The following is a 13,862-nucleotide window of genomic DNA, read 5'->3' as shown; positions in this document are numbered from 1 at the left end:
TAGATTAATATTAAATATATAATAATATTATTCATTATTAATAATTTAATAATATTATTTCTATGAAATTAATAAATAATATAAATTTTATTAATAATTTATTATATATTATTAAAATAAAAAATAATATATTATATTATTATAATATAATTGATTATTTTATTATAATATTAAAAAAATATTATATTTTTAGAAATATTAATAAATATATTTTAAATATTTTAATAATTAATATTTTGATTAAAATGATATTAAAATATTTTATTAATAGTAAATTCATAAAATAAAATTATTTTGAGTATTTATTCTTTGAAGTGAAGTTCGGAAAATGACTTACAGAAAATCAGACAACAAGTCATTTTTCAGAAAGCACTAAGGAAATTCTGTTGATCAAAAAATGTTTTACGTTGACTAACCAGTTTTCCTCCAACCAAACACTAGAAAATATTTTTCGGAAAACGAATTACGTGAAATAAACATGAGAAAATATTTTTCGAAAAACGAATTACGTGAAGGAAATACGAGGTTTCGGCCAAACAAACAGAACCTAATTATTAGTCCTTGACTAGCTCCTCCCCAATTGAACGCAAGATCTGCTTCAAAACAAACAAGAATTGTCTGAATAACTGCATCCTGCAGGATTTAGCTTATATCTATCTGAATAAGGACCATTTTGAATATTGCTGCATTAATGGCGTTTCAAACGTTCACAAATTTCTTCTACCCTTTTACCTACTAAATTTACTCACCAAACCCCATTCTTAAATTCTTTTCTCCTTTCAACAATCTCTCTCTCTCTCTCAAAAAAAAAAAAAAAAGATATGAAGATTTCCAGACACTCTCATGCCTTCAACTTCCTTCTGGTTCTCCTCGTATTCACTTCAGGTTTGTAAATTTCTGTGTGAACATGTTTTCAATCACTCAATGAATGTTGTTTTTACGATGAAATATTGTGATGGTTAACTAAGAGATATTCGAGTTTTGGTGGTTTTATTTTTTTTTTGTTGACGACTTCAGCGCAAAACATGGTTTCAATGGTGGAAGGCGGTTGTCAACTAGCTGTAAAAGGTGGAGGCTGTCCCGAAGTGAATCGGTGCGTCGAAACATGCCGCCCTTGCTACCGCGGCGTCGGGCAGATCACAGCCTTCTGCCGCTCTGCTGGTGGCGGGATTCCGTTCGACGAATGCGTCTGTTACTTCTCCCATGGCGCACCTTGTAACCTACCGGCTCCGCCGCAGTGTCCGGCTCATCCTACTAATAATAATATGACTCTTGCGTAAATTTATGATAATTGCGTCAACATAATGATACTTTTTTTTTTTAATTTTATCTTGTGTGTGTATTTTTATTATTTTATATTTTTCTTTGAGTTAAACTTATTCTTCGATGTTTCTAAATAAAAAAAACTTTTTCTTCGAGGTACTAAAACCAACCAAATGAATGCTAATAAATGAGTATTCAGTTTGTTTGGTAGAAATAGTCATTCAAACTATGGTTCTGAATTTGTTTATATTTTATTATATTTATTATAAATTAAGATATAATGAATTTTATTGTAATTAGTTTTACACCAACACCAACACTCTATTCTCATATTTAATGGGGTAAGAGGATGTAGGGTAGTAGGCTGTCTTCAACATCAGGTTGAGATCAGTTTTCGTGGAAGACCTCCGGTAAACAGAAAATTAAAATAAAGATAACAGTCTTCATATACGCATCTGTAATGGGAAGTAATCCCTGCAAAAAAATATCTGCGTAAAAATCTCTGCATATAGACAGAAACGTAAGACCGACTAAATTTAAAAAGAGGAAAAGTGAAGAGAAAGATACACAGAAGTCAGCGATAGCAAACTACGAGAAGGAATAAAGTCAAATGAGTTAAAATCTAAACAGAGGCAAAACTACTCCGTTACCCTAGTTCTAAACCTTCTAAGCTTTCATAAATTCCAATGATAGAAACGTATAAAAAGTAGAAGTCATTGACATTAAAAAGAAGACAGAAAAACTACATCATATGACGGTGACTCATACTACTCGACTACCCTGATTTTAAGTCTCTATACTTTCTTATCAGAAGTCTCTATACTTTCCTATCAGAAGTCATTGCAAAGCTTCGCAACTCTACACAACACTGTATGTCGATCCTCTACGAACCAACCACCTACGGAGATCCAAATGCTGATTGATAGAGGCTATCTTGGTCCCATGCCTTGCAAGTCTAATATTTCTTAGGCTCTCTACTCATTGTTATTAAATAATAATAACATTAATGAACATTACTGGAAACAGAGACAAGACCACAAAAATAGTGGGTTTAATCTAAACCTCAGATCATAAGTTATGGTTTATTTTATTCTCCAGGTTTATTACGTATTAGTTCATGTTTCCTTTTCAAATATGATAATTATTATTAGTTTTCGATAAATTTAGAATAAATATAAGATAATATTTATGTAATGATTTAATTTTAGGTAATAAATGTTTATATTATACATATATTGTATTTAAATCTAATACTTAAGAGATAATAACACATCCGTAATTATTGAGTTTGTTTAATTCTCATTAATTTTAGGAAAAAAGGATACATGAGGCCCTTGTACCTTAAAAAGAATAATGTGACCCTCAAACTCATAAAACAAACTTAATATGATATTTTGATCAATTTGTTCAGTGTTGATTGTTAAAGTACTGATGTAGCAATTCACATGCTAACATGACGGTTTATAATACTAACATGACCATTAATGATAACTAATGTGACTGATGGACTAAATTACCTTTTGATCTTGTTTGATTATCAAATTATTTTTTTTAAAAGTTCAACACTTAGTTAATTTTTGAAAAAATAAAAAAATATTTTAAAAATTAAAGTTTAAATATAAAAATATTCAAATATTCAAAAATTTAATTATAAAAATATTAAAAAAAATTAAATTATTAAATATTATATATATATATATATATATATATATGACAACTAGATTTCATCAATATAATCAATGAAAAGAATCAAAGAAAATTGGAGACAACTGTCACCAAGAAACTTGTACATAAAACAAAAATATTAAGCCTAAAGATCCAAAGAAAAATGAAACTTTTCCATTGAGAATGACGTCCAACATCAAAAGAACCCAGTAACCTTCATAAAAATCTATGTCTTTATAGAATGAGACGCTTTACAAAGTGATAAAGGAGTGGTGAGCGAACAAAATAATTTGATTAACTGTTTCGCTAAATAATTTTGATTATATCGACAAACAATCTTTTACCAAAGAGGGGATCTGACAATATGTTAAGCATCAACAAAATAATTAGAAAACAAATGTCATGAGGATGTTGGTGCGAGCACCAACATGACCGTAGAGGTATGTGAAAAAAGAACCAATAGCCATAAGAAATGTGCCACAAGAGTAGAGAAAAAGTGTCATAAGAGTAGAGAAAAGCGTTTAACAATGACATAAATTCTTATTTAAAATTGAAAAAAACTCAAGAAAATAAATAAATGACATATTATGAAAAATAAGAAAAATAATAATTACCGACGATTGACAATCAATATTAAGATTGGTGTCTCCATAGATTAAACAAAATACAAAGGAAAAGAGGGAGGCGACACAAAAATATTGAGAGAAAATTTAGGTAAGAGAAAAAGAGAGAAATCATAATTAAATATACATATTAAAAATACTCAAAATATTATTATATATATAGCATAAGATAATTTATATATTTAAAATATTTTTAAAAATATATATTATATATAATATATACGTGTAACATATAGTTATATCATCAACATTTATACACAATATTCTTACTAGATTAGTTAATACTTACAAATTTTCTATCTAAATAAAATTAGAAAACATAATAAGTTTTGAGTAATCTAAAATTTTTAAATCTTGACTAATTCAAAATTTATAATTCTCGACTTGTAACTTCTTCAACTTGACCTAAACGAAAACTAGATCGAGGATGTTAGTAGACCTTAAACCGAAATGAAAAATCATTAAACATACATAGCATCGACTTTCAATCATCAAAACAGAACAAAATCATCACATAATTCCAATCATAGTATTATGTTTAACATTTATTATTCAAATCATAACTGATTTCTTACTTATGGACCTTTTGAAATATTAAAAAAGTTTAGAGATATGCTTGTAAATATTTAAAACTATAAGAATTATTCATTTTATTAAACCTCATCATATTATCATTTATGAATCAGATGAGGATTAACACATTCATTTTAAAAGTATTATTTTACTTAAGGACCAAATTTAAACTTTTCAAAGTTTAGGGACCTAAGTACAAATCATCATATTTTAATAAAATTATCGTATTAAATATGTCAAATATCTCTTAATATTATAAACTAGCCCAACTTAAAACATGCAATTTACCCTTTCATAGCTTAGGATACATATTATGGATCTATTAAGGACTTAATCACAAATTAACTTAAAACAATACTTATACCAAAACTTTACATCAAACTTATATCATCATGTTATTCTTATTCATAAATAATCTTATTATTCCATTAATAATCCTAAGAAATGACTAGGGATAAGTTTGTATCATTTTAAAAGTTTAGGGACTACATTGGTAATTATTCAAAAGTCAAAGATGTATGTTAAAAACCCACTTTAAAATTCTTGTTCTCTTTACTACATGGATAATTCATACATTATACATGTTATTTATATCATATAAGACTTGGACCATTTAACAAAGTATCATCAATCTGGGACTAAAAGGGTAATTTTTCACCTTTTAAACATGGAGTTTCAAAACTAAGAGTACAAATTTCAAAACTCACCTTCAAAGTTTTGAAACTAGCATAAAATTTCCTAAACTCCAAAAGTTTTTTTAATACAAAGTTTCGGAACCTTCCTAAAAGTCTGAAAACCATGTCAGAAAATTTGGAAACTTCTGATGAAGTTTCAAATTGTTTGACTTGAAAACTCAACATTCCATATTTTTACACCTCAAGTAACCTCATTTAATTACTTAATCAACAAGAAATTATATCCATCAATCAAAATATATCCAAGAACCTATAAAACTCAACCAACATGTACTTAATAACCAACATTCAAACAAGGTGTACAATTTCACACCAATTCAATCTATAATCAATTTTTCCTTCAAACTCTTATTCGACACTTATCATATATTATCATCAATTGGAACACTTCCACATAGCTTGTATGAGTTTGTACTTGTAAATAATATCAATATCCTACTCAAACAAATCTTAGGCTATCACTCTTTCATGCAACTTAACTTATCAAAATTGCATAAATTATGCAACATGGAATCATTATAAATACATTATGGCTTTGTGGAAGACTTGAAAGAACTTATCCTTCAAGAGCAAGCATTTAAAGGACTCTATAATAACCGTTGGAAAAATTGACTGCTGTAATACTTTTCAGATTGCCTCAATAAACGAAATATTTATCTCCACTTTTAAGAATAGATCAAAGATTTATTTTTCTTCCACTTGCTTATCATGTTTCACCAACCTTAATTGGAAAGGAGGTGGCACGACATATGGGGATGGACCAAGAGATGACGTAGAAGGAACTTATGATGAAGGAGATGGTGTTTTGTCTTCCTTTTTCTTTTGGGATATTGTGACAACTTTCTTTAGGACTTTAGGTGTGAAAATAGTGCCACTTTGAAGAGTGATGACACTAATATTTTCTTGTGGATTCAGTTCAGTTTGAGATGTTAAACTCCCCTATGAATCCAATCGACTCACAACTTGTGATAGTTGACTCATTTGTTTGTCAAGCTCTTGAACGTGAGCTTCGGTCTTGATCTAAAATTTCTCATTGAACAAAGTATACCGTTCGATGATGGACTTTAATAAGGATTTCAACAGTTGATACGATTGAGGTGGAGGTGATCTTAGTTGATACGCTTGGTTGGGTCTCCAGTTTTATCCATAGTTGAAGTTTGGGTCATCCCTCAATCTTGGATTATAAGAGTTAGCATGATGATTGTAAGGTCTCTAGGTAGGTCCCTAAAAATTGCCCACTGCATTTACTTGTGAGGTAGCTTCTTCTTGTAGCATCAGACAACAATCCGTAGGATGGTCTAACATTGTGCATATTCCACAAAGTCTAGTTGTACTTGTTTTGCCTGCAACGAGAGATTGTACTATACCAACCAACTTATCAATTTCTAAGGAAATTGTACTTATCTCGTGAACCCAACAAGTGGGTTCACTTAAAGAGTCAAACTATTGAGAGTTAGCGACCATGGTAGAAATTTAATTTTTGGTTGGATTCAGAGTCATGTTCACAAGGGCCTTTCTTCTAGCTGTGTCAATTATCTTCATCTCTAAAAGGAGTAATCCTTTGTAAAAGTATTGAAGGAGTGCATTTTCCAAAATTCAATGTTATGGGTAGCTAGCACAAAGTTTCTTAAATCGTTCCCAATATTCGTATACCGACTCTCCATCATTCTCCTAATATACTTCTTCTTAATTTACTCACCTTTGCTGCAGGGAAGAACATGTCAAGAAAAAGACGAGCCATGTCAACCCAAATAGTAACAAAATTATGAGGTAAATAGAAAAACCAATCCTTAGCTAAATCAGCTGAGGAGAAACGGAAGGCACGAAGTTCAATTTGATCCTCAGATACTCCCTATGGTGTCATGCTAAAACAAACCATTCAGAATTCAATAATATGTTTGTGAGGATTTTCACTCGATAATCCATAGAAAGTAGGTAGAAGATGGATCGACCCGTTTTAAGCTAGAATGGTGTTTCTTTATGAGAGAAGGCGATGTATAATGGTTATTGAACGGAAGGTGTCGCAACTAGTTCCCAGATTGTTTGATCACTTATTGGAATTGGTTCTTCTAGCGCAAAATGTGTATTGACGTCGGAGGGTACTTATAGATTCGAATCTAGTTGTTCATGGAGTTGAGCATCTTATTGTTGTTATCTTTTTTCTTGAAGCGTTTGTGCGTGGATTCGATGAGTTGGTGCTTCGATCTCCAGATCATAATCTACTAATTCTCTGGGATTTTTCCTGATCATAAATCAAAACAAATATTAATCAATAACTTTACCGAAGTCCCTGAAAACGGCACCAATTTGACAAGCATCATAATTATCAAATAAATAAAGCATTTTTCTCAAATAAATAAGCTAAAAACATATTATACAGAAGAAAGGGCCGATCCGTAGGGACTAAGGAGCTTTTGATGTTGAAAGGTTTTGATTTTGACTTTTAATGGGAAAGTAAGAAAATAAGGGTTTGAAGTAACAAAGTATAGTAGAAAATAAAATAAAATTTGAAAATAGATTTGGAGGAATTAATGAAAGTAAATTTTGAGAAGAAAATTAATTAAATTAAATAGTCTCAAGCCTCAGTTTTCCTCAATTCAAAATGATCATCGAAAAATATTTTACTTCTAGATACATGGCATTTACAATGTACAAGGTCTAACCCTTATAACTTATTTTTTCTCCGGTAAACCAATAACCCAAAGCCAATCTCTGGAATTCAGTCCTTATTTGGACTAAGCATGACTATCGTCGCTAACACTAATACAATTTAAGCATTTGAAATATCTGACTCAAGTTATGTTTTTCAATGAGAATCGAACCCGATCATAATTTCCCTTAGCGGACTATTGCTAATTGTGTTCATAGGAAGTCGAATGTGCTACAAGCCGATCCTTCATCTAAACTTTAAATCGGAACAACAATCAAACTGACGAGTTTTTTTGAATTGAAAGTGTAGAGATTTTCAAAGAAAAGTCCGATGGTCAATCCAAGTTTGCAGATAATTGAGAAAGGGATTCGAAGATATTAGGTGCTTTTCAATTCTCGCGATCCAAATTGAGTTATCACTTAAGCCTTTGGCTTATTGAAAAATTAGCTAAGCATGATAGAAATCATACTTACCATTTTTAAAGAAAGTAAAATAAAAACTTAAAATAAAATGAAAAAGAAGAAAAAACTTTTCTAAAATGAAAACCTCAAAAACAAATCGATTCCAAAATGAAGTGCATCTCAAGCTTTACCCTAAGGGAGTATTTATAGCATTGAGATAACCTAAAGATAAACAAAATATTTAAAAATAAATATCTAAAGATAATCCTAAAAACATTCAAATAATTGAATCCTAAATAGAAAGATAATATCATAAGTTGATAATTCTTAAACATTTAAATTCAAACTAAATCTTAATTCCTAAGCAATTGTCGTTCTTCCGTCCTTCTTGTAACACCCCAAACCTGAATGGACCTAAAGTGTCATATTGGGCCGCTGAGGCAACCCTTGAATTTCAAACCTATTTTCATTTCAAACATAGTAATAGTATCATAAAAGACGTTAAAAACAATTATAAATTTTTTTGTAAATCAGATCTCCGTGACACATAATATAAAATCAAAATAGTACAACTTAGAGTTGATAAATCGAATACATAAGTAAGGTGCTATGAATACATACGCTCGCTAAAGCTACAATACAATACTCTGAAGGAGATGTTGGAAGTCTTGATGTGACGATGCTCCATGAACGACTCACGCTAAACCTATAAACTGAGACACCTGAACGCTAAAATTACAAATAGTTATAGTATAATAGCTAATCTGGAGCATCATTATGAGTTTCATAAACACAAGCAAGCTAAAGACATGATACTAAACATTATTTACATGCATGGTCTTGATCAAGTGCTACTTACCTAGGGCTTAACTATTTTAGCTCTAAAGTGGGAGTCTTACGCTTCCCTTAGTCCTCTGTTAAAGGCCTTTCCATGAGTTAACCACTAAATGGTCTCTAACCCTAATCACTATAACTACTACAAATTATCTAAATATGACATTGATACTTCTGTGCATTATATGAATGCAATACTAACTCTGCTGTGCATTATCTTAATGCCACACTGACTAGTATAAGGTCTCATATAGCCATCAAAAACTAGTTAACTGAGGGAACCTGATGTCATATAGCATCGGTGAAATTCCCACTAAGTTGTTAAATGATCTATTGGTCTTCACATAGATATCAAGTAGATCATTGAGGGGGAACCCGATGTCATATAGCATCGGTACAATTATCGCTCAATTGAAGCATTGACTTGATCTCACATAGCCATCAAGCCAATCTTTAAGGGTATCTATTGTAATAGATTGATACAACTATACATATATATCTAAGGGGCAAAAGGCTACACAACATTGACATCGTTAACCCATTCCTCTTGAGTGTTCGGGCCTCGCGCCCTAGTTAGCCACTAAAGTGCCTCGCGCACTGACAATGCCCAATTAAGGTAGTTTGACTGCACCCTAATATAGCTCAACACACTAAAGCTAGTTCAACCCCTTCACTAGCTGCTATCTTGCTCATTTTCTCATCTAAACCTTTATACACATATTTATTAGTATGTTACTTTTGTTGGTTCATTAAGAGGCTCTATCTTGATCATTTATTACTTGGTGGCATTTTAGTCGTTCTTTATCTCTAGAGGAGTCTTTACACGTTTCATGATATTTTTACGATTACTATGTTTGATGTTTACTGGTTGTGATACTAGCTAGCTTGATACCTGAATCGGGTTCATTTTTGGGTAGCGATACTCTAATCGTTCTTACCATACTTTCCCTTAATTCAACATCGAATTAGAGGGAAATCTATATGTCTACTATTCGCTAACATTCTCACCGTACACGATTTCTCTATTTCATAATCTGATTATTTTGTCATACAACTTGTCGATACATCCTTTACAATGATCCTTCATTCTTAGATATTCGCTTCGTGTTCAACTGAAGATACTTGGACCCATTACGCATACTATGATTACCCTAGTTGTAACCCACTTCTACAAGTGTGTCTGGCTCTTTGGCCATTTACGTCCCTCACAAACTAAGTTCTGCCATTGTGGACCATCCTTAGCTTGTGCGGACCTTAAAGAGGTCAAAGCTAACCATTTAGAGTGAGTAATGTCGATACTCTTGGGAAAAGTATGGATACTCTTGGAAAAGCATGGATACTATTGGGAAAGTATGGATACTCTTGAGAAAAGTATGAATACTCTTTGGAAAGTACGTATACTCTTGGGAAAAGTATGGATACACTTGGGAAAGTATCGGTACTCTTGGGAAAAGTTTCGATACTCTCAGCTAGAAAAACCCAAATTTCATCAAAATTCATCCAATATCAATATTCTTCATCAAGTATCGATACTCGAACCCAAAAATGACTTTTTTAGGCTTGTAAAACACCCAATATTCATTCCAAATGTCTTAGTTTGATTTTTATTCATGTACTAAAGCTTTAGGAGGTTAATTAGGGTATTAAAGTTCCATAAAAAACATCTCCTTTACATATAAAACATCATTTAATCATGAAATCAAGTTTAAACCCTAAAATGATCAAATACCAAAATAAAAAAAATCATTATACTTATGAAAGCCTTAACACTCCGAAGGATTAGAAATACACTACCTTGCTGTTAGAATCATGAAATGGAGCTCATTTTTACCACCAAACACTCTCTCTAGGACTTGGATGATAAACCCCAAATTTATCTAACAAAATATGAGATGTCAAGCTTGAATCTTTAATACAATGTTGTTGGAGGAATTAAGGACGAGATTGGTGCTTAAAAGAAGTATGAAATAGTTCAAAAACTCACCTTTAACATTGGCACTTGGAGAAGAAATGGGAGAAGAAAATGAAGAAAATGGAAAAAAGATGGAGATAAAAGAGGTATAAGCTCTCATCCTTTTAGAAATGGGATAATTTTCTCTCTCATCTTTCTAACATAAAAAATCTCCCTTTATGGCTAATTGGGCCTAATTCCAACCTAATTAAGCCCAATGACTTAAATTATAAAATCCACGGGGATCAAATGCTTCTTGGGTAAACCTAAAACTACTAGCCTGGAATTTGGGGTGTTACTCTTCTAGATAATGCTAACTGGATCGCCTTTTGAAAGATGTTGCTGATTGGACTACCAGAATCTGCCACTTCATACATCGAGATACCCTAAGTCATGCCTATGTGTCTAGCCTTGATTCCAGAATAAAGGAAAACTACATAACTTGCTTCTTTGATGGTTTTTAGAAGTCAAAGTTCTACATAGAAAATAAAAAAAAACCCAAATCAACAATATTAAAAAGACAAAAAGAAGTAATTAAAAACAAAATAGTAACAAAATAAATCACTAATCATACGACTGTTTCTAGCCACCGACCGAATTTTGATCAATTGTGAAAAAAGTGAATTCACCATGAGAGTGGCTGATCAGAGGGTGACCATAAATGTCTTCAACACCCTAAAATATGTGGATGATCACGAGAAGTGTCCATATCTTCAAGACATGGACTCTATGGTGGAAGAGAAAATGCAAAACTATATTGTAGAAATATTTTGTATATTGAGGACTATTTGAAACTCAGTGGAGATGGAAAGAAGGAGCTCGATGAGTTCCCAATGGAGGTGAAGCATTCTTGCTTACTCATAGCTAGACCAAGACGCTCGAACCTTTAGATTTTGCTAAATTTATTCATACAAAACCTCCACTTGAGAAGACACATACTTAAGAGTTAAAGCCTTTACAATCTCACCTTAAATATGTTTATTTGGGTTACAATGAAACTTTACTTGTGATAATCTCTTATAGTTTTAAGCTTGAACAAGAACGTAGCTTGATAAATGTGTTATCCCAACATAAAAAAGCTTAGGTTGGACTATGATTGACTTGAAGGGTAAAAGCACTACTATTTGTATACACATAATTCTAATTGATGAATGTCAAAAAAAATTTCACTGAACCCCAAAAAAAGGCTCAATGTAGTTATGAAGAAGGTAGTGATGAAGGAGATCATTAAATGGCTCGATGTAGGAATAATCTATTTGATATCCAACAGTTCGTAGGTTGTCCTGATATAATTTGTAGCCAAGAAAGGAGGCGTAACTGTGGTGAGCAATTAGGAAAACAAACTCTTACTTACAATACCCATCACGGGGGTGGAGGATTTGTATGGACTACCAAAAACTCACCAAGGCAATCAAGAATGATCATTTTCCCGTCCCATTCATCGATCAAATGTTGGATCGATTTGCGAGAAAATCATTTCATTGCTTTCTCGATGGATATTTTTGGTACAACTAGATTGCTATAGCGCTAGAGGACCAAGAGAAGACAACCTTCTCATGCCCCTATGGTACTTACACCTTTAGTAGGATGCCCTTTGGACTTTGCAAAGCCCCATCTACTTTTCAAAGGTGTGTATTGGCCATCTTCTCAGACATCGTAGAAGAGTTTTTTTGTAAATATGCATGGATAATTTTTCTGTATTTAAAGATGACTTCGACTTGTTCTTGGGAAATCTAGCTAAGTTGCTTACTAGGTGTAAAGAAGAAGACTTGGTGTTGAATTGGGAAAAATGTCACTTTAAGGTGATCGAATGGACTGTTTTAAGCCATAAAATTTTACAAAAAGAGATAGAGGTTGACAAAGCAAAGATTGAATTGATTGAGAAGATACCTCCACCAACCATGGTGAAGGGCATTCAAATCTTTTTGGGGCATGCTGGCTTCTATAGGATTTTCATAAAATATTTCTCTAAAATCTCCAAGCCACTATGCACTTTGCTACAAAAAAATTAGCTCTTCGTGTTTGATGAAAATTACTACAGTACATTCAAGGAGTTGAAGAGAGACTTATCTTAGCACTTATAGTTGTTCCCCCCGATTGTACCTCACCATTCAAGCTTATGTGTGATGCAAGCGACTACGCAGTGGGAGCAGTACTTGGGTAGCATCGAGGTAAGATCTTTCATGTTATTTATTATGCTAACCGTACTTTAAATGATACACAAATCAATTACACAACCACTGAGAAAGAATTGCTAGTTGTGGTATTTGCATTTGATAAGTCTAGGGCATACTGTATAGGCACTAAGGTTATTGTACATACTGATCATTTAGCCATTAAATACTTAGTGACTAAAAAGGATTCTAAACCTAGACTTAAATGGTGGATACTTCTCTTGCAAGAATTTGACTTAGAGGTTAGGGATTGAAAAGACAATGAAAAATCAAGTTGTTGATAATGTTTTTAAGATGGAGAACAAAGGTAATTGCGATGAAAAATTAGAAATCAATGAGGAATTTCCTAATAAGAAAATATTATTTGCTGCAACATATTCGTGGTATGTTGATATTGTTAACTTTCTCATTAGTTGTATTTTACATCCTAATTTAGGAAAGGAGAAAATTTAGGCATGATGTGAGATTTTATTATTGGGACAAGATTTATTTGTTTAAACAATGTGCATATCAGATGATTAGAAGGTGTGTCCCTGAAGAGGAACAAAACGAGATCTTATTCCATTGCAATTCAACTTCATGTGCAGTCCACTTTGGAGGTGCAACGATTGCTGCTAAGATCCTACAATTTATATTCTATTGGCCTACACTCTTCAAGGATGCACATAAATTTTACAAGGCTTGTGATAGATGCCAAAGAATGAAAATATCTTCAACATACATGAAATGCTTTGCAAAATATCTTGGAGGTAGAACTCTTTGATGTATGGGGAATAAATTTCATGGGACCCTTTTCTTCTTCATTGAAGATCATTAAATCCTACTAGTAGTGGACTACGTTTCTAAATGGATCGAAGTAGTGGCTACACCTAGGAATGACTCCAAGACTATCATGAAGTTTCTTCACCTGAACATATTCACAAGATTTGGAGCTCCGAGAGCCATCATAAGTGATGAAAGAACCCACTTTGACAAAATATTTATTACTATAACACTGCAGAGATATGGGGTAAGAAACAAGATTCCTACAACA

The 13,862-nt window shown here is 32.1% G+C and overlaps 1 protein-coding gene across 2 annotated transcripts; it reads left to right on the top strand.

The window, feature by feature from the left end:
* Positions 1 to 782: 782 nt before the first annotated feature.
* On the top strand, positions 783 to 1,353 carry LOC120147639. 2 transcript variants are annotated; one of them, XM_039160963.1, is made up of 2 exons: positions 783 to 889; positions 1,018 to 1,353. In XM_039160963.1, the coding sequence occupies exons 1-2, from the start codon at positions 844 to 846 to the stop codon at positions 1,278 to 1,280; spliced, it is 309 nt and encodes a 102-aa protein (XP_039016894.1). In that variant the 5' UTR covers positions 783 to 843; the 3' UTR covers positions 1,281 to 1,353. The 2 variants fall into 2 exon arrangements, with proteins under 2 accessions (XP_039016894.1, XP_039016891.1); XM_039160960.1 differs by having other exon boundaries at positions 808 to 885; positions 1,018 to 1,351.
* The last annotated feature ends 12,509 nt before the right edge of the window (positions 1,354 to 13,862 follow it).

This window comes from Hibiscus syriacus, unplaced genomic scaffold (genome assembly GCF_006381635.1).
Source record: "Hibiscus syriacus cultivar Baekdansim isolate YM2019G1 unplaced genomic scaffold, ASM638163v2 tig00002520_pilon, whole genome shotgun sequence".
Lineage (NCBI taxonomy): Eukaryota > Viridiplantae > Streptophyta > Magnoliopsida > Malvales > Malvaceae > Hibiscus > Hibiscus syriacus.
Note: the sequence above shows the minus strand (reverse complement) of the source record. Positions and strands in the feature narration are given on the sequence as shown.

Bases quoted from the DNA above. Each gene is read 5' to 3' on its own strand.
- LOC120147639 (XM_039160960.1), top strand. From the start codon at position 822: ATGAAGATTTCCAGACACTCTCATGCCTTCAACTTCCTTCTGGTTCTC. The intron at 886-1,017 runs GTTTGTAAATTT...TGACGACTTCAG, and splicing joins TCTCCTCGTATTCACTTCAG to CGCAAAACATGGTTTCAATG.